At 27.7% G+C, this 20,724-nt stretch overlaps 2 protein-coding genes across 2 annotated transcripts in view; one reads left to right on the top strand and one right to left on the bottom strand.

The window, feature by feature from the left end:
- Nucleotides 1–1,420: 1,420 nt before the first annotated feature.
- On the bottom strand, nt 1,421–15,031 carry Syx18 (syntaxin 18). Its single transcript, XM_016059223.3, has 10 exons — nt 14,716–15,031; nt 13,610–13,674; nt 11,945–12,060; nt 11,530–11,604; nt 11,064–11,130; nt 8,470–8,659; nt 6,093–6,151; nt 3,853–3,922; nt 3,115–3,195; nt 1,421–1,585 (listed from the first exon to the last, which is right to left on the bottom strand). The coding sequence occupies exons 1-10, from the start codon at nt 14,857–14,859 to the stop codon at nt 1,490–1,492; spliced, it is 963 nt and encodes a 320-aa protein (XP_015914709.1). The 5' UTR covers nt 14,860–15,031; the 3' UTR covers nt 1,421–1,489.
- A 184-nt stretch (nt 15,032–15,215) lies between these two features.
- The window catches only part of Slik (Sterile20-like kinase), a 42,085-nt gene continuing 36,576 nt past the window's right edge, over nt 15,216–20,724 (top strand). The window contains exons 1-2 of the mRNA XM_016059225.4: nt 15,216–16,162; nt 19,826–19,990. Of these exons, the coding sequence (XP_015914711.1) occupies nt 15,995–16,162; nt 19,826–19,990 (333 nt within the window). The 5' untranslated portion in view covers nt 15,216–15,994. The remainder of the gene's footprint in view (nt 16,163–19,825; nt 19,991–20,724) is intronic.

Below are 20,724 nucleotides of genomic sequence, written 5' to 3'. Positions count from 1 at the left end.
TTGTTCCTTAATTTCGATCGTCTTAGCATATATGAAAATTGTACTGATTTATGTACTTGTTATTATTTTAACAAAATATTTAATTTTTATGGTTACATGTAGCTATTCAAGTAGATAAAAGAAAGCATCATTTCAATTATTTATGCAATATTTTAAACAATAAAGACTCTCTTAAAATGTAAGTAGTATAAATGCATTTACTAGTATAGAGTAACCAAAAGCTTGTATTTATTGTTCTTATTAAAAGCCATAAATTTGAGAGAGATAATCTTCAAACTGAGTGATCAAAGTGAACTGTCAGATTTTTTCCCCTGCTAAATTCTCGATTGTATTATGAGCCGTGATGTAGTGGAAATACATACACAGTTATGTTACAATTTTTCTACAAAACTTAATACTTATTATTACAGGGTCTATTAAAGTTTATAATTATTATCAAAGGGTGTACAAAATTTTTACATTTCTATGAGGCAGAACCAATATTTTAGGGAATGAAAAGAAACATAACTGCATATCTTTTTATGAAAAAAATTGATTTTAAACTTAAAATTTTCTAAAAATAAATTTTTAATGCAGCACGAGATCAATCTATGATTGTTGAACCTTACATTAAGTACATTGCCTTTACATAACTATTCTGCATTGCAGCAGTTTTCAATTTTTTTCAGTTGTGGAACCCTAAATATAATAGCTCCACTTTTAATGGAACCCTGACTTGATAAATAAAGACAATTGAAACATGTTGACCAAAGAAGGACTACTAATCATTTTGAAAATATTTAATTGGGAATAAAATTTTAATTTTTTCATCAATAATACTTTTAAATAGACTTTTTACCAGACAGTTGAATTAGCAGGGCTGGAGCAGCATCTTGTATAGTTCTGAATTAGTTTTTGGTGTTCGCAAATGCTGAATTTTAGTTTTCTTTAAGATGAAAATGCAAAAGAATTTTTATAAACATTGAGAATGTAAAATTTTAATTGAAAAATTTTTAAAAAAGTAATTTCTGAATTGAAAAGTTGGAGGAGAAATACAAATACAATTTCTAATTTCATATCCTTTTTATAATTTTTTAGATTAAACATACCATTTTTTTAATTATGTTTTTTTTTGACTGGCATTTTGTATAAATACTAAAAATAACCAAATGATAGGCTATTGATGGGATTTAAATATAATTACAGGTTTTAAAATTCAATAAATATAATAACATGCTCATGAAATATAATTACATGCTCAAAATCTCAGTTAAAAAAAAAAAAAAATTCCTAACTTTCAAAACCCTTGTGATTTTTTCACGAAACCCTAGGGATCCATGGGTTTCAATTTTGCAACCCACTGCTATATCAAAATATATTAACAGTTTTGCCTCTTGAATTCATATTATGTTATGTTAAAACTTAAACAGACACAGCATCATTAACAAGTTTTAAATAAAAAATTTAATAATCAAAAATAATATACAATATAATTTTTAAACAGTTATTCCTAAGGACTATACCAGTCTAAAAACAACAAAGAAAATGATAGAACTAATAAGAAGAAGAGAATCCATATTCTAAAACCAGCACTCTTTTTCATAGCCTGCAAGATTAGAAAGAATTATAATCTTTAAAATATTGTGGTATAGCAACTAATATATAAGTATTTCTGCAAATAATCACAACTACAGTGGAGCATCGTTTATACGACGATCACTTATACGACGTTTTAGTGTGGTCCCAAATCATTCCTATTCATTTTAATGTAAAAATATATCGTTATACGACGCACAGAATCGGTTATATGTCGGTTTTTAGATTTTGTTCACGTTTATTTAATTTTTTATTTTTTCTTGTGTATTTTAAAAAAGGGCGCAATTTGCCAACATGAATGATACAGAAAGGGGTGCCAACAAGAATGCTTGGATGACGACCGTAATTTTTACTACATGACTGAAAAAACTAGACAATGTTATGAAGAGGCAAAAACGAATTTTGCTATTCATCGTACTTGTGATCGTACATCGTATCACTACATACATTCAAATTGCTCTCTGCAATTTTTCTTCTTTGGTTATTTGTTTGTTTTGCTTTGTCTAATTTAGAAATTTATGTAAATCAACACGTTAAACATTAAAATTAACTGAAAACAGAGTTAGTTTCAGTTTTAGAAGTAAAAATCGATTATACGACGCAATCGTTTATACGACGTTTTTCGGTGGTCCCTTTGGCGTCGTATAAACGATGCTCCACTGAATGTTTACATATGTGTACAGGGGCAGAGATTAAGAAAATCTAGTGTCTGGTCCAAAGATCCAGAAATTAAGTCTGCACACATTTTTACTGATCTGTTAAAAGTCTTAAAAAAAATTAACGAAGTTCATTTAATTGAAAAATTACAATGAAGAATTTGCATAGTTCTCATTTATGATGAAATATCCTATTTTGTTACTAAAATAAAGATCAAAAGACGAAACCAAAGATAAAAAAACTGGATCAGCATACCATCCTTTTTCATTTGTTGCTGGTTCCAGGGACCACTGATAGATTATTTTGCAGTGATAGACTGATAGAGTTTTTGCACTGATAGATTGTTTTGAGTCAAATTTTAGAGGTTTCAGGACTAATGGACCACTGTTAGTATTGGACCATGTGTACGCATATAAAATTTCGAGGAAAAAAAATCAGAGAAATTATTTTTTTATCTCAAATTTGTTAGTTGTTGAATTAAGGAAAATTATTAATATTTTATTATTCAACATTTATTCATTTTAAAATGTTTTAGCATTGAATCTGGTGGGCAAAAAATAATTCATAAAAAGTAGGCTCAATGCAATCATTCATGTTAATTACTACTAGTTAAGATAAATTCATTTCCATATATTAAAGCAGGTTTAAGTAGGCATAAAATTTGCAACTAAAATTCATATAATATTAGATTGATATAAATTCAAAACATATTGTTGCATTTTCGTTTTGGCAATATTTCGTATGAAATTAAAAATCAAGTCTGACATTTGTCAATTCTCATCACCAAGAACTGTATGCAAATTTAAATAAGCATCATTTAGTGCCTAAAAATTAATACACAAGGCAAAGTTAAATAATAAAAATATTGATAATGAAACAAACCTCACGTAATTCTTCATTTCCCTCTTTAATATTTTCTGTTGTTCCCATAACTGTATCAGCTATTCGATTAATATCTTGGTCCTGAAATTCAAATTATTTGAGAATATAAAAATAAAAACTACTATTATAGATAAAATATTGGCACGTAAAATATCAAAAAACCCAATTTGCAATGTTTAAAAGAACAAGGTATAATCATAGAATGTTATTTTCATTAAGAAAGAAAAGGTGTTATGGGAAGTTTTGCCCAGCCTATATTTTTTATATTATTTTAGCCAGTGATCACCAAATTGTTGCTTTGTATCAATCAGAATCAGATATTGTTTCTATTTGTACCCCATTTGTTAATAAGATAAAAAAAATAATAATTCACCCAATATTAAGTCCAAGAAACAAATGAAAAAAAAATTGTCTGGAGATAGTTAAATCAATTTAGTTTTAGTTCTTATCAGTAAAGTGGACTATTTCGAATCAGATTTTCTATTTTTGATTACTAAACAAACATTGGATGTTTCCGTAAACAGTTACTTGATATATCAGTTTTAATAGATTCTTTAATCTCTGTGAGTTCTATAAAGTAACGCCAATTTAGAAATTTTATTATGTTAGAGCAAATATATATATTTATGTATATATCTTTGTAAAATGTAGGTCAAATGTCCCACGTTTCCCCTAATTAAGAAACAAACAACCTTTTGATTTTATACAAAAATGCCATTTTCAACGTAAAAAGCTTACTTGCTGCAAAACTTTTTCAGTGAGTATTTCTTGTAACCTTCCTATTTCAACAACCTTTCCTTCAATTTCTCTATAAAATAAAATCGATTATATATTTATAATTTAATAATTCTTAAATGAACAAAGAAACATATAAAGCTAAGCAATAAAACAGGCATGACTTTTTAAGTTGTTTGATTAATGTTTTTTCATAGTTTTTCTTTACATAAATGTTTATACTTAATTAGGTGATAAAATAAATACATAATAACAATGTGAATATAAATAGCATAAAAGTAATAATTTAAAAAAAAATTTAATATGCTTTTAGGGTAGTATTTTCCACCATACACTAATAAGCAAAAATTCATGACATTTCATAAATTTAATCATTGTTATTTTCTAATGGTAGTGGGCAGTAATTTTTTTTTTTTTTTTTGTATCCCCACAAAATTCTTTTATTACAGGAAAATATAAATTTTTCTGATTCAGTTTCATAAACTGAACTGTTTAAGGAGAAACAAACAAGCATGTATAAATTAACTGTTTTATATTACTTTGAAAAATTTGATTATTTTCTGATTTTTCTTTTTAACTGGAACAAAATTTTTTAAAAATAAAACTTTTTTCTTGTACAAAGAAATTAAAATATGTACTCTTAATAATATCCTAAATAGGGAAATATTTTTGCTTCTATTGTTAAGTTGCAAAGCTATAAAACTTTAAAGTTTAGATGTCAAAGCTATTTTTTCTAAGTAGCTCAGTAAAAGTTTGTAACATTAAACCACTATCATTATTATAGTTTATTGGTGTTATGAGTATTTTTTGTTGTTGTTATTTTTAATAGTTTTGCAGTAAAATGTAGTTAAATTGTCTTTTTAAAATCATTTAATTTCTTTTTCTTAAAAATTGCTTTCATGTAAGTGTAAACTATATTTACAAAAATCTATGGTCAAATATTCTCAGCCAAATGCATAAACTTTTTGCTCTCAATCCATAATTGAAAAATTCATATTAAATTCTTCTTATAATTTATAGAACATATTATCAAAGAATGTTAAACTGAAAAACTACAAATAATCCTTATTTTTATTCAACAGTGAGAATTAATTTCACTTAGCAATAACTCTTTATTTAAAAGTATCTTTAATAAGTGTCAGCTGTTTTATAGTGAAAGTTCACCAAAAATTTATTCTTATTTCGAAAATTTTGATTTCATGATTATTTTATTTATAACTATTCAGATCGTGCTATTGTGATGTGTATGAACTTTTGCAAATTACAATTTATTAAAAAAAAAAAAACAATTCATAAAAAAAAAAGAAATTCTGAAATCAAAAGTGAAGATTTTCAAATTTATGGTACTACAAGGATACTACAAATTTAAAGTGTTTAATGTGCTTTCTTTTTTACAAAAATAAAAAAATTAAATGAATTTATATTTGTATTTCTGAAAACTGGTTTTAGAGTTTGAAAAAAAAAAGCTAAAAAAAATTTCTTTCCAATTTAACTTTTTTTAAACTAACAAAATTTTTTGACCTCTTGATAAAGAATGTTTTTTAAAAAGATTTCATGATTTTTATTGGTCAGTAGTATACTATTGCAAAATTTTCAAGTTATACAGAGATGTATAAAAATATACTTTTTACGATTTCAATTTTCGTTTATTATGAAAAAAATTGCTTAAATATACTTTAAAAAAAATATCCTTAGAAGTTATAGTAAGCTTTATACTTTTAAAAATATCTTAATTATAATATACAGCTTTTTCTTCAAATTTTACAGCTATGTTGAAGTAATGACATGGTGCTACATCAAAATGTTCTATTACCAATTACTACTGTTCAAATTAAGTTAATCAATAAAAAATAAAATAAAAAATAAAATAACCAAAAATAAATATGATTTTGTCAAGATCTTCATAGATTCACAAGACTGAAATTTACAATATAGTAAGAGTTTTAATTTCATATGAAAATAAAAAATATAAATGTTAATCTTCATATTGCTTAGGAAATAAAATTATAACAAATAACCTTACTTTATACGCTAATATATTTTTTTATTATTAGGTAGTAAAGAATAGTTTGTTCTTCAATATGGATATTGAATTTTTTATAATGAAAAAAAAAAACATTAGAAACATAACAAACAATTAATATGATTTTTCGTAAAATATATCACAATTTTTTTTCTTTATACTTTCACAGTCAACTTTTTTTTAAAACTTTACCAAACAATCAGAAAACTCAAATACTCACTTAACTTCATCAACCAAAGTATTCATGTCTTGATATAACCTTTGATTCTCTTCTTCAAACTAATAAAAAAAAAACAAATATAAAAGTAAATGATGATTATTAAGTATTGTGAGGTATCAACATAGACTATGACAATGTACGTTAATAATCTAAGTTGAATAGCCGATTGAAAAACTTTAAAAAATATTAATTTAATAGAAAATGGACAAAAAGATTAAAAATAAATTAATAATTTAGAAAGCTAAAAGAATAATTCTTAAAAATTAATGAAAATAGAAGTAATCAAAACAATAATAGATGTTGTAAACATTCTAGACTAATTCATTTTTTGAAATGTTCTACAAATAACTATTTAATACTATAAATTATTTTATTAGTGATTAAATATCTAATAATTCATACATATTTGAAGTACTATTCTATTAAAGCTTAAAAAGTATTATAATGAAAGAATGAAATTATAATTGGTTTTAAGGTTATGATGCTTTATAAAGATGCAAAATTTAAAGTTACGCTAAAATGAACATTATGAGCACATTTTAGAGAACAATGCAGTTTTAGAATAAGAGGGCATTTGTTTTTTTTTTTTTTACTTATGCTACAAAGGGAGGCAAAACAACAACATAAGTAAGCAAATTTCACATTTTGATGTTAAATAAAGGCAATTCATTACATTTTTATATTGGAGTCTTTTAAAGCTTTGCATTACTTTTCTATTAAAGGAACTTTTTCAACAATTTCTGAAACAATATTTTATCTTAATTTGATTCAGTAGAATCTTGAGAATTCTAGTCACTTTCATTTGAATAGCTTTGTAAGTGGTCTAAATTTCCAATTTTGTTTAAAATTATTTTTTTTCAAGAATTTTAATTCTTTATATCTGCTATGAAGACTAAATACAATAATTTGTTATTCATTTTCTATATATAATTAGTGCAAAACACAGGTATGTATTCTTTCCTTAAAATACAAAAAAATCTTATTTTCATATTTTATACTATAAAAAGTCTTCGTCTAAATTATAGTTTACACTTTGATTCTCAGAATATCTATTTTCATACATATACTAAAATAATTATTTCTACTTGTGTTACTAGTGCTTATTTCTACTGAAGACTAAATGAGTTTATAATATTACTCATTTTATATATATACACACATATATATATGATAAAGGTATTATCTGCAATGGTTTTTTTATTAACTGAGAAGTTTTAAATTTTTTTGTAAGGAATTTTAAAGCAGTTCCAGGTCCTGGAACAATAGTCTCTCGTCCTGGTTACAGCCTTGCTTACAATATACAGACTCAATGTTATGAAAACTAAATGCAATGAACTCCTCTCTACCCTTACAATATCTGTTATGAGGACTCATTTCTATAAGATTCAGGCATTTTCTTTCATATTCAATTAATACTGTAACCAATTTCCTAGGTTGTTTCAATAAAGGAATGAGCCTTTATAAACAACACTTAAAAATAGGAAACAAGAATTACATGTTCTAATTAGCTAGACCTTTATTAAATGGTTATAATATTATTTAAACTTAATAAGTATAATTAATATAAATAACTATCAATAAAATATCAATTTTTGTAGTTGACTCATGCAAGAAGACATTTAAAATAATGAACTAAAACTATCTAATAAGTTTGATAATCCAAACTAATTTTCACAAATCATAATGACATTGAAAAACTAAGTTAAGCTCTTTTTTTTCTCCAGCAATACCAACCTTAATGTAAAAGAGAAAAGATTTAAGAATAGAATCACAAAAATACTAAAGCTTAAAGTCAAAATTTTAGTACTAAATATTTAAAATTGTTTTCTACTTTATAAAATCCAACATTACTTTACAAAATCCAAAATCCAACACTTTAGCTGCTTAATAGCCTGTTACCTTTTTGGGAAAAAAGTCTTAGTCCATTTATGATATACTAAATAGTTTTAGACAGTATAACCATACTATGCTTATTGACTTGTTTTTTTCTCTCCCTAGATAGGTGATAGACAATTTAAAGGACATAAGTACATAAACGTTTTTTCAATTATAAATCTGGTCTCTTTTGGCCGACCCCCATGAAATATTTATAATAAAAATAAGAAACAACCCAGAAATTATTTTTCTTTTCTATAATTGAACCTATGAAACTGGTGCAACTATTCTGATCAAGTTTGAATCAGGTACTAAAAGGTTTGAGATTTAATTTAAAGATGCATAAAAACTAAGAACTGAAGAACTTTTAATCTAAGAACTGCTAAATTAAGGCTTAATTTAGAAGTTCTTAAGTTTTAAATTAAGGCTAGGCTAAAGATCTTCTAAATTAAGAAAATTATGAAGAATGAAATAGTGGAAATGTAAACAATGAATTTGATACCATTTGCAATTCTTCAGGAGAAAATTCGACTTCAGGAGTTTCAGGAGATGAATATTCATCATTCAAAATAGAATCTTTAGAAGAGGATTGAGATGATTTAGTTTCTTCAATTAGGACATCAGAACTTGTTGAGGGGAAACTTTCTTCATCTTCAGCTTTTCTTTTCTTAAAATCACTTTCTAATCGTAACCTGATAATATAATAATAATAAAAAAAAGAAATAACTAAAGGAATATATAGTAAAATAAGTTTTATTTTTCAACTTTCAACCAAACTATAGATTTTTTAAAAATCTTTTTTATAATTTTTCCAACTTAATCAAATTATTTACAGCAAAATCTTATTTTTTCCAATATTGTTTTTATTTTTAAAGAAAACCTTAGTCACAATATTTTCTCTTTGTCACTTTTTACTACACATTTGCATCATCATATGCCACTCCATATTACATAAATATATACTAACAATTAAAATTATGATGATTCATAATTTGAATTTTATTTTTAAACTTTAATTATGTATCTTAATGACATTTGTGAGCATAACAAAACAACAAAAATAATGATTACAAGTGTATTATTTCAATGAAGAAGATGATAAAAATAAATAATCTAAAAATATTTTATCTATTGATTTTAAATGTTTTTACTTTGAGTAAAATGTACTATATCACACTTCTTGCTGGTCTTTTCCTTCTTACAAATTGTTTAAATTTTATGAACTTTGTCCATCCCCTCGAATGTGAGGCTAGCCTCTTAGAAAAAACAGGGTGCATAGCCAAATTATTTAACAAAAAATAAACACCTTTTAAGCACTTTTAAAGCACTCAAAAAATATTTTTAAGCACTTTAAAAAAATATCATTAATTAGGCAAGGTTGGAAAGTTTTTGACAATTAACGGTTTCATGTCGTTTTAACCATCATGTCTCAAGAAAAAAAAAACATTTTGGCATTGTTTTTAACAATTGTCAAAATTCATGAAATATTGAATCATGTTAAAACGAATAGCGTTTTCATAAGCTACGGATTGACAATAAGTCAGAATAGATTGGGATTGAATTAATTGTAAAAACGTTGAATGAGAACTGTGTTTTTTTGCATAATTCAGGGATGAGAGTAGTCAGAAAGTAAAAAAGAGGAAATCCAAGAATCTATATATATATATATATATAAAAATCGCACTTTTTTTGTCAAATTTTTGTTTAAATTTGTAATTTATGTGATTATAAATCCCGATATGAGGCTTTTAAATCACGTGAATATGAAACTCTACATCGAATTTAAAAAATGCGAAAATAAAAATCATGATGCGTAATTTTTAGATCAAGATGCATAATTTTAAAATCGCGCGATATTACAACCGCAAAAACGAATCACGACATTGGATTTTAAGCTCGAGTAGCTACATAGGGTTTTAAAAGCTCGTAAATACAAATCGCGATATTGGTTTTTTAATCTCGTAAATAAGAATTGCAATGTACAATATTTAAATGACCTGAATAAGAATCGCAACGTTCAACTTTTAAATCAGGTAAATACGAAAATCGATGTTTGATAATAAAATCGCGTGAATAAAAATCGAGATATTTGCAGAGTCTGGACTTCTGATTTCTAAAAGGCTTGTTTGAATTGTTTTTTGTTTACACAATAAATAAAAATTTCCAAGATTAATTGAATGAGCAAATAAATATTTTCACCACAAATCTGCCTCTATTTTTTTCGCTTTCTCTCCAGAATACAAGAAGCAGCGACGTCTAAATTACGAAAATACGAGCTATCCCGCTGATGGATAAAAAATACGGAAAATCTTATTTTCTGTGCATGAAATCGGAGAAAATAGCTTATATAAGTAAACATGCGGAAGGATTAGCAGCTAGGACGTAGTTTGAATTTTCTGTTTTTCTTTGAAAATCGTAAATAAATATAATAATTTGACTTCAACGACTGAATTTTTTTTTAAAAAAAAAACGGGATATTTATAAATGAATAAAAAAAAAACTTTTAGAGAATCTGAGTTTTTGATAAAAAGGCTGAAATTCGAGAGACAAAAGCGAAAAAAATCTCATCCCTGTATAAAGGTCAACCAGTTTTATCCCAAGGAAATGATTTTTAGAGAAACTTCAGGGGAGGAATGAGGACTTCAATAATTTCGCTCAGCGGAAAATTAAATTCCTCATGAAATATTTTAACTTGTGCAAAAAAAAATTTCAGCTGAAATTAGCGGAAAAAAATGGAAAAATCTGAGAAAAAGCGGAAATTCGCGAAGAATCTCATCCCTGATAATTCAGATCGAAAATCAATATAGGAAAGGAAAAATCCCATTTTGAAAAAGGGAAAATCAAGCACCTTTTAAAAACACCCATTGAAAAAAGCACCTTTAAGGGCTTTTAAAAATAGAAAATAAGCACCTTTAAGCACTTTTTAAATTCAAAGGAGCAATGTTAAAAAATGACTAATATGTGTATCTGAGAAATATTCAATTTAATGAAGTATTTCCATGAACTATCTTACAAACTTTGATGCTGAAATAAAATTTATAAAATTAATATTGTTAGCACATAAATAGCAGAAATAAAGAAAAAACTTATATTTACATTTTTTGCCTGTCAATAGCTTGTTTGACTCTAATTGCTTTCTGCCCACTATAGATTTTGCATACAGCTGAAATGTAAATTTCAATTAGAAATCCTATCATAGACATTGGACATAGACAATCACAATTTTACAAAAATAATTTTTTGTGGATGCATATAATCTAAAATCCTAACATATATTAAAAATGTTAACATAGAACAAAACTAATTAAATGCTTAAATTATCAAGTTTAACTCTCTACAATTTAGAAACAAAATTTAAAATGCTATCATAATTTTGTGATATGAACAATAATGTTTCTTCAAAGATATAATAGTCTGGTAGTTCTTCAACAAATTAAACAGAAATCCTAACATTGCAAGCAAACAAACACGATATTTTTTTTACATAAAGCCAAATTGTCTTTATAGTTGTATTTGAATCTATACATATCCACACATCTATATAGAAAAGTAATAAACATACCTTTTAGGTATTGATCAATTAAAAAAATAACAGCATCTTGGTGATCTTTTAGTTGTTGAGAATATGTCTTTTTGACTGAAAAAAATTATTAAAGCATATAACACATAAAAAAATAATAATAAATTTTAAAACAATAGAAATTTTGTTGAAATTTGAGAAAAAAATTCAATTATTGCTACAGATTTTTAAAAATCGCTTTGTTTTTAAAAATATTATGTTATACAACTAGATTAATCATTTTTCATTCACTTAATTGGTAACAATTATACTGCAGATTTACTTGGTTTTGTCAAGTGCTTCTTTTTTAACAGTCATAACTATTGATTTTTATAAGATCTTTAAAATATATTTTTTTTTATGTAATATTATTATATTAGGACAAGTAGAGTTTTTCAAAATATCAATTTTTACATACCTTCAGTCCTTAGAGTTTTAATAACTTCTAGGCACATCTGCATAAAGGTTTGCGCCTCACTATCAATTTTATCACGCTCACTGTCTGTCATATTTGGTACGCCATTCAAAATATGGCTGAAACAAAAACGAACAATAGAAAAAGTTGTTATTTACATACAAAAGGGAGGCAGAAAAAAAATTTCCTATCTAGTTTTCCCCAAACAATTAAACATCGATAAGGGTAAATAAGGTAACAGTCGAACGCGAATAACATCTATACACTATTTGTTATCGTTCGACCATAATCAAGCAATTGGCACTATCGCAGTGCCTGTGGAAAGTGGAGGCAAGCCTCTTCGTCTGGTCCCACAGTTTCATTGGTGGACCTTTTGGAGGATGGAGTTATCAATGATACGTGGGCCGGGATAGCCTGGTTGGTAGGGCACCGGACCCATGTCCAAGAGGTTGGGGGTTCAATCCCCGCTTGCCGAAGACTCCCCGTGCAGTAAATGGTGACTGACACACGCTAAATCTGCCGAATCACTAAGTCTTCCCATAACAAATCATTCTGGAGGTACTGATCCTGGAGTTTCCTTGTCTTCTGGATTGGTTCAAAATTACAAGACTATGGAGTTGAACATTAGTAGTCGTAAACCCAAAATTGGGTCGGCTGTTCAAAAAAATGGTTAAAAAATGGAAAAAAAAATATCTGAAACGTAGTATTGTTACACCTTGTTAAAAATGGAAGGAAACCGTTTAGAAAAAAAGGCTCTGTTTTTTCGCACCTGGCATTTTGTGTGGTATAACAATACGAGGTCACACTCAGTGATAGCAATGAAAATCTAGGTTGGGAGTGAACTTGAAGAGGAATTTCGACTGATGGTGCTCTTGGGACAATGAAGTCGCACGAATATTTTTTCCATACGCAGTCCTGATTTTTTTCCAGGTAGTCTTTTTAAAGTTTATAAAGTGGTACGACAAATCTTTAAATTAACTCGGTAATTATGTTGAAATTATGTCACCTTATTGTTGTTGTTGACGTATGCCTGTTTAGGCAGAGGGGGTGCGATTGCTCTTGTTTTCCAGTGGCGTCATCTATGGTCAAGAATTCGACTTCTGCTACACCATACGTCACACCCGTTTATAGGGCAGACCCATTTATACATCCACAGATCATAATTTTGACCTGTATCAGAGAACGATCGATCTCCAATCCAGTTCCCCCAGAGGTATTGATTTGTTACGGGAACATGGAGGACTTTAGCGACTCGACAGATTTAACATGCATCAGTCACTTTACTACACGGGGAGTCTTCGGCCGACAGGGATCGAACCCACGTACTTTTGAACTTGAGCCCAGCGCCCTACCAACCAGGCTATCCTGGCCGCATGACACCTTATAGAATAACTGTAATGACTCTCACTCATAATTTTTGTCACGATGATTATTACAATTTTTCAATGAATAAAAAAATTACATTTAGCTCTCGCACACACAAAAGGAATAGTCAATATAAATATTCAATTAATTATTAAAAGCAATGAAAAATTATTTTTATTGCTAACATGAACACTTGCAAAAGATGCTTGATATTTTTGATTATAGTTATTAATTATTATCATATATCATTAATAATCCAGAAATCTTATAAAAGCAAGCAGTAAAAAAGAAAAAAATACTTACTTTATGGTAATATAGTCCTTCCTATGTTCTAATAAAAATTCTTTCATTTTAGTGATAGTTCCTACCTGTAAGAATAATAAATAAAAAAATATTTGTAAATAATAAAGGGAGATTTTAAAAATATAGCATAGAAGGTAAAAAAAAAATTAATTAAAATGAGATCACTATAATAGAAAATAATCACATACTTTATGTAATGGAAAACCTCATAGAATCGTGGCAGAAAATTTCCACTAAGTTATTAAAAAAATTGGAGTTCTAACAATAGTCAATATGTTAGCGTCATGGCCTATAGGTTTGTACCTAAAATTTGAGGTTATTAAATATTTATATTTTTTTAAATCCGAGGTATAATTACAAACTTTTTGGAAAAAAAATGATTGTCATAGTTAAAAAAAGTTTTACTACAAACAGGGAAGTCAGCGTTTCAACAGGGAAGTCAGCGTTTTGTGTTCAGTGGTGTTTGAATAAATTTTTACATGGCTTTTCGCCACGATTTTATGTATTTATAATGAACAATAAATTCATGCAGCTATGATAGGGTACAAATCAGGGAAATATAATTAACAAAATGCATTTTTGAAGAAGCTATGGTTAAAATACATTTTGATACAGTAGTACCCAAAAAATTATGTATTTACCGTAAGTGGTACACCAAGAACTCACTGATAATACATAAATGGGAACTAATTAAAAAAAAATTAGGTGAAAAAAACAAATATTTGAATCAGAATTTTGAAATAAAGAAGGTTGATTTCGAGAAAAAGAAATAAAATATAATCTAAACGGATAATAATAGTTATTCAATTAAGGAGTACACAAACTATTAAAAAAGAATATTAGATTGACAATAAATTAACCATCACTGGAGTAAAGAACAGTTGAACGCTTTTTTACGGATCTCTGAAACGAATAACTAAATAAGAATAAACATGCACTTTATACTTGAATATATATTTCCATTAATTCTGAAATAGTATTATATCTATCTAACATAATATAAAGTATTTTTTTTTTTATCAAAAACTATCTCTCTCTTTAAATAAATTTTTATTTTGCTTTGTAAAAATTTTACTTTTATTTTGTTAATTTAGCTTAATACATACCACTTCTTTTCCTTTGATAGTAAAATCAGATTTAGTTTTACTATTCTTTAATATACTATTCTTGTCTTTTTCATTTATTCCTAAAGCTTTATTTCTAGTTCTCAGTGTTTTAACACAAGCTTTGAAAAGAGACGTAATATCCATGTTATAACACAAAATTTATCACAGTTACACGGGTAAATAAAAATAATTTCTTTAATAATTTTTTGGTTTAAAAAAGACGAATTAAAAACATTAAAATTATTTTAATGTTTTCACTTTTGAATTTGCAGCTGTCTGCTTGACGCAACGCAAACATCAACAAACTTTTTTGTGTAGCCACACAGGAAGTTGGCTGAGAAATATTTTAATTAAATAAATTTTAACTAACAATTATTTCCGAAACTATAATTTCTGTTCATAAAATATTATCATAATTGGTTTACTGTTTTTAAAAGTACTTTATGTGCTAATATTACAATTTTCAGTATTTTCTTATTAATTTCTTTTGAGTGATTTGTGATGGCAACAATGCTAATAGTAATAGTCGCCTGCGCTAATCGGATTCCTGATGTCTGAAATTACATTAAAATGTGCAAAGTTGATGAAACTTTCTCTCACACCTCTCTATGGCTATGTTGAAAAAAATATCTGTTATTTTTAATCAAGTCTTTTGATCTTAGTACTTAATATGATGTGACATTTTCCCTTAAAATTGGTTTCTACAAGGCAATATTTGTTTTTCGCCCCGAGGTCGTAAACTTCAAAGTGACACGATAGTTGTGTATATGACGTCGGGACAACATTCCATCTGATCTTTGGTGTCAGATGGGAGAATGATGTATGCTTTTTCTTTTAATTAAAGATTTCAAATTATCTTAATGATAATCATTGTATACCGATGAATCCTACTTCTTGAAATACCGTACACAATTTTTTAAGGAAACTCCTTACTGTATACCTTTCTTGTTTTTTTCCCGTTTTGAGACTCAGAACATAGAACAAGTTTTATAAAAACAACTGGAAATAACATATATTGTATGAATTATGTACTATGAAATTGCCTTTTCCGCCTCTGAGTTGAGTTCCTTTTCAAGGTTACGCCACGAGCAATGATGGTAGTAAATTTTGGAGTTAATGTGAAGATTCGTACAACGATTCGTTTTATAAGTCGTAGATGATATGGCTTTTTGATATTTCTGAATAAAAGTGTATGATATTGTGGATTTTTTTATTACTTACGTTTTTACTGGATTAGTTTAAAAGCCCAGGGTCAAACTTTTCCTAATGCCAGTTGGAAATGTCCTTCTTTAGTAATTTTAAGAAAATTTTTCACATTGCTGGAAATATTTCTTCTGAAGCTAAAAGAAGAAGAGTGTGCAATAACATTAAATTCAATGATGATCCAGAGCTGTATTGGGAAATTATTGGCGAGCTGGGTGATGGAGCATTTGGTAAAGTTTACAAGGTAATGTAATATTTTGTATAAAATACTTTGTACTATTTAATTGAATCTCTAGTATGTTTTTAACAGTATCTGTGGTTTTATTAATTTCACATTATGTTAACTGAACCTCCCATGATGTATTAAGCAATCTGTTTTGATGTTCATAGAATCTTATGGTATTCAATCAAAATTCATTGTTGAAAACATTCTGTTCTCTCTGCAGAATTTGTGCTAGTAAAATTTTGTGTTTGAGGATTTTGTCTAGACTTGATCACATATAAACTGTAATGCATTTCAAAGATCAATATTTGTTTACCGTGTATTCTTAGTTATATTTGGGATGCACAAGTCTTAAATTTATTTTATCTCGTTAACTTTTTACCCTAAACTCAGTTCGAAACACAATTTTTTTCTTCCTGAATTGAAAACTGTTTTGTTTGCTTGCATTTCAATAACGAATTGTTTGAGGGAAAGAATTATTATTAAATAAAAATTTGTGGCTCTTATAACACATTTAAAGTAAACAAATTTTAGAACTAGTCATTGTATACTTAAATTTTTTAATTTGTGTGTAATTTGGTGATCTATGCAATTTTTTTTTGTTTACTTTTATGTAGTTTGGTTTCTGTAATTGACTTAATTAGATGTAAAACAACAATTTAACAGTAAATTATACAACCAAATGTTAACTATATAACCACAAATCTTCTTAAATTCAAATGGGTTTGTTTACTTCGATTGCTTTCAGACTAACATACTTGTAGCAAAATATGTATACATGAACAAAAAAATATTGTGATTTTAATTGTATATTTTAATACTTTAATAAAATAAAAAAATGAATTCCCATACAGTTCCTTCTGAATAAACAAAAATTCTTGGATATAATTTTATTTTATTTTGAATTTTTTGTTTTAAGCAGAATAGTATTTTTTGTCAAGCAGTATATTTTTCCTTTGAAGTAATGTAAAAATATGTACCAAATGAGTTGTTGTTAAATCTGTTATACTGCAAAATCATAGTGCTGAAAAATACTATTAGTAAAATCAAGATTTTATCAGCATTTTTTTAAAGCAGTACATCGATACATTTTATTTTGAGATGTAGAAAATTCAACATAATCATTGCTGTGTAACTTATTGCAATAAAATGATTACTGTATTGTAAATATTAAATATTTATACTCTTGTGAAAGTTTTAATTATGCAAATGCTCAATTCCTAGTATATTGGTAGAAATAATATTGTATTTAAAATATACAGATTTTAAACATACTGTGGAAATTGCTGAGCTGGTAGTAAAATATTTGTAATAATTGGCGCAAAAACAAACAAACAAAGCAATTAGAAAATGATGTTGATTTAAGGCAGCTTAGATTCAATTTGAGCGTGTCAAAAAGGGATCAGTCAAATTTGAAATTCATGTATTGTAATAACTTATTAAAAATATAATTATTTGAAAAATTATGTAAAAAAGATTGTTGAAATGAAAAATAACTGTTAAGAAAATAGTAGTAAAATGATGTACTGGATGAATAATAGAATAGTCAAAATAAAGCGTTTCAATAGGCTATAACTGAAATTCAAAATTTGTGTCTTAAAATATATTAAAAATTCTGAATTTATTGAAACTAAACTCAGTGGCGTGACCGTCCATAGAGGGCCAAGGCCTACCGTGCCCACCTCAGTTTCCTTTACCTTTGGGCTCTGGGATGCAAGAGCTGATGTTCCGTTTTGTTGGTCAGCCCAACATTGAACCCACACTGTTTAGTTCCCAAGCATGCTTGGTACTCTTTTTATTGATTTACTGAAAGGCTGCGTCAACCTTGGCCAGTCTGAGGATCGAACAAAGGACCTGCCTCATGATAGCGTAAAGCGCTACCACTCAGCTAGCAGACGTCAAAACTAAATCAATTTATTAAACCATGTTAAAATGATTGAAAATAGAGTGGCATCTTCCTTGGAATCATCGCAAATTGAGTATGTAAAAAATAACTACCTATTCAAATTTGAAATTCACACGTCAGAACAGAATAACATTGTGTTTAAAATATCAGAAATGTTTAAATTTTTTTATTTTTTTTGGCTTAACAGCAGGTACTGAACTTTCGTTCTTTACCGTGGAAGTGTTTTTCATTTAGCGTTACCTAGTGGGCACCTGTGAACCTAAATCACTGAGGCGAGCAATATTACCCACGCCACAAATACCTGTTCATAGGATGGGTCACATTCACACAACACAGAGAGAAACATCCATGCCCAGAGCGGGTTTCGAACCCGCACACATTGGCTTCGCAGTCAGGCACGCTAACCGCTCGGCCACCTGGCCAGCAATATCGGAATTTGGATGATCGTGTAAAAATTTTATAAAACAAGAAAAGTAGCCGAAATAGCTGCTGGGAAAATGTGAACTTTGCGCCTGACAATATTATCTTTATTAAAAATACCAAATTTGTTAAATCATGTAGGGATCACCAAACAAAACAATTAACAACTATTGGACAAGGGTCGAAAAAATAAAGTTTAACAACAGAATCGTCGTTAATCGAGAGCGTAAAGAAGTGAAAACTTTAATTTAAATTAGTGTGCGGTAACAATATCATATTAAAAATATCAGAATTTAAGAAATTTTGTGGAAAAACAATAAAAAGTGTAGATTATTAGATGTTATCTAAGAATTTTTTCTATTGCATTTTTCTGTAGTGAGCATTTACAGTCGAACTCGTATATAACGAGCACAAAGGGACCGTAACATGTACTCGTTAAATCCGAGTGCTCGTAATAAACGGGTCCTTAAAGCAGGCGTGCAAATAAAAGTGGGGGGGGGGGCTTGGGAGGTAAAATGATTAAGTTTACTTAAAATTTAATTAATACTTACTTACTTTAATTACATTAATTAATTTAATTAAACACTTTTCTTAATTTAATGACAACTAACCCCTTCCCCCCAACAAACTAAGAATATCCAAATTATTAAGCAAATTTTTCTGCTTGCACTTTTAGAATTGGTCCACTCGCGGGTAAATCAGCACTACGTTGCACCTTCATCCATTTCAATAACGCTTCGTCCAAATCCTTTTTCGAACACTTCTTCAGTCGTTTACAGTCTGTTTTATTTTGGTCGTATGCATCCATTAAGTTGTCTTTGTTTTTTAGCAGTGTGGAAACAGTAGATGAAAACAATCCATACCTTTTGCAGATTTCGACTTTTTTAACACAGTCATCCAACTCCCGTAAATTTTTTACTTTTTCGTCAACCGATAAAGCTTTAAATTAGAGCGATAAGGGCAATTAAGTTTCAGTCCGCGGGTTTTTTTTTTTATTTCTCGCGCATTTCTTATCATTTTGAAAAATAGATGAGACAGAAAGACTAGAAAGATGAGAAAAAAGATTGCAAGACAGAAAAATATTGCTCGCTAAAACCGGATCTTGCTCGTTAAAAGCGACTTCTGTTCCATAGACTGAACATTGAGCCAACCAAATATTCTCGTTTCCCTTGGTAAATCCGAGTTCTCGTTAAATCCGAGCTCGTTATAAACAAGTTCGACTGTATCATTTTTTTAATAAATTTTTTAAAAAAAAATTTATTTATATTTTAACTACCAATTTGCTACTTGCTTGTTGGCAAAATTGCACCCTGATGGTAATGCATGTATAAATAATATAGTGTCTTTATTTGTTTTAGGCTCAAAATAGAGAGAATGGGAAGTTAGCTGCGGCTAAGATATGTGAATTGAAAGGGGAAGATGACTTGGATGATTTTACTGTTGAGATTGATATTTTGTCAGAATGCAAACACGACAATATCGTAGAATTGTTAGAGGCTTACTTTTATGAAGCTAAATTATGGGTAATTATATGTTTTCTGCTGTTATATTATATGTTGTTGTTGTAATTTGATTGCGGGGGTCTGTCCACGCTTTTTAAAGAGGTATACTTATTTTGTGAAAATTTAGACATGATTTGTGAAAAGTAAAAATTTTGTTAAAAAAATTAACCTAAAAATATAGTAAAGAAAATATTTTCAAAATTATCACTACAAATTAAAATCAAAATGTGTAATTAACCTGGGATTTATCATTTTTTAAGAAGATATAAGAGCAAAATTAAGTGTTGGGAAGGATAATCTTAGAATTCGCCTTTTTAAAATTATTTTATGAAACTACCATTATCCATTTTTTCTGAAGTTGAATTGGTGAAGGAATTGAATTTGTTTTTTATTCAAGAATCTCGAGTTTTGTGTTGAGTTTTTATGTATAATTTTTAATACAGTACAGAATCCGTAATCCGGAAATCAGAAAACCGGAAAACCAAGAAACCAGAACGAAATTTGATACATTTTCCCGCCATTTAAAAAAAAAAAATTTTTTTTTTCCTCATAAGATTTTAGGATTTTTCTTTTGAAAGATACCTTACCATCATTTTGGGAATAATGATTAGTGTATTACTTCATAATTTTTTCTTGTTTTTAAGATTATTTCCAAATAAATAAATTTTTTTAATTGGGTTTAACAATAACAAAAACGGCTTTTTGTAGCAATTCAGAAAACCGGAAAAATCAGTTATCCGAAATAGCGATGGTCT

The sequence above is a fragment of the Parasteatoda tepidariorum genome, chromosome 3, assembly GCF_982258835.1.
Source record: "Parasteatoda tepidariorum strain Cologne lab strain chromosome 3, Ptep-v5.0, whole genome shotgun sequence".
Taxonomy (NCBI): Eukaryota; Metazoa; Arthropoda; class Arachnida; order Araneae; family Theridiidae; genus Parasteatoda; species Parasteatoda tepidariorum.
Note: the sequence above shows the minus strand (reverse complement) of the source record. Positions and strands in the feature narration are given on the sequence as shown.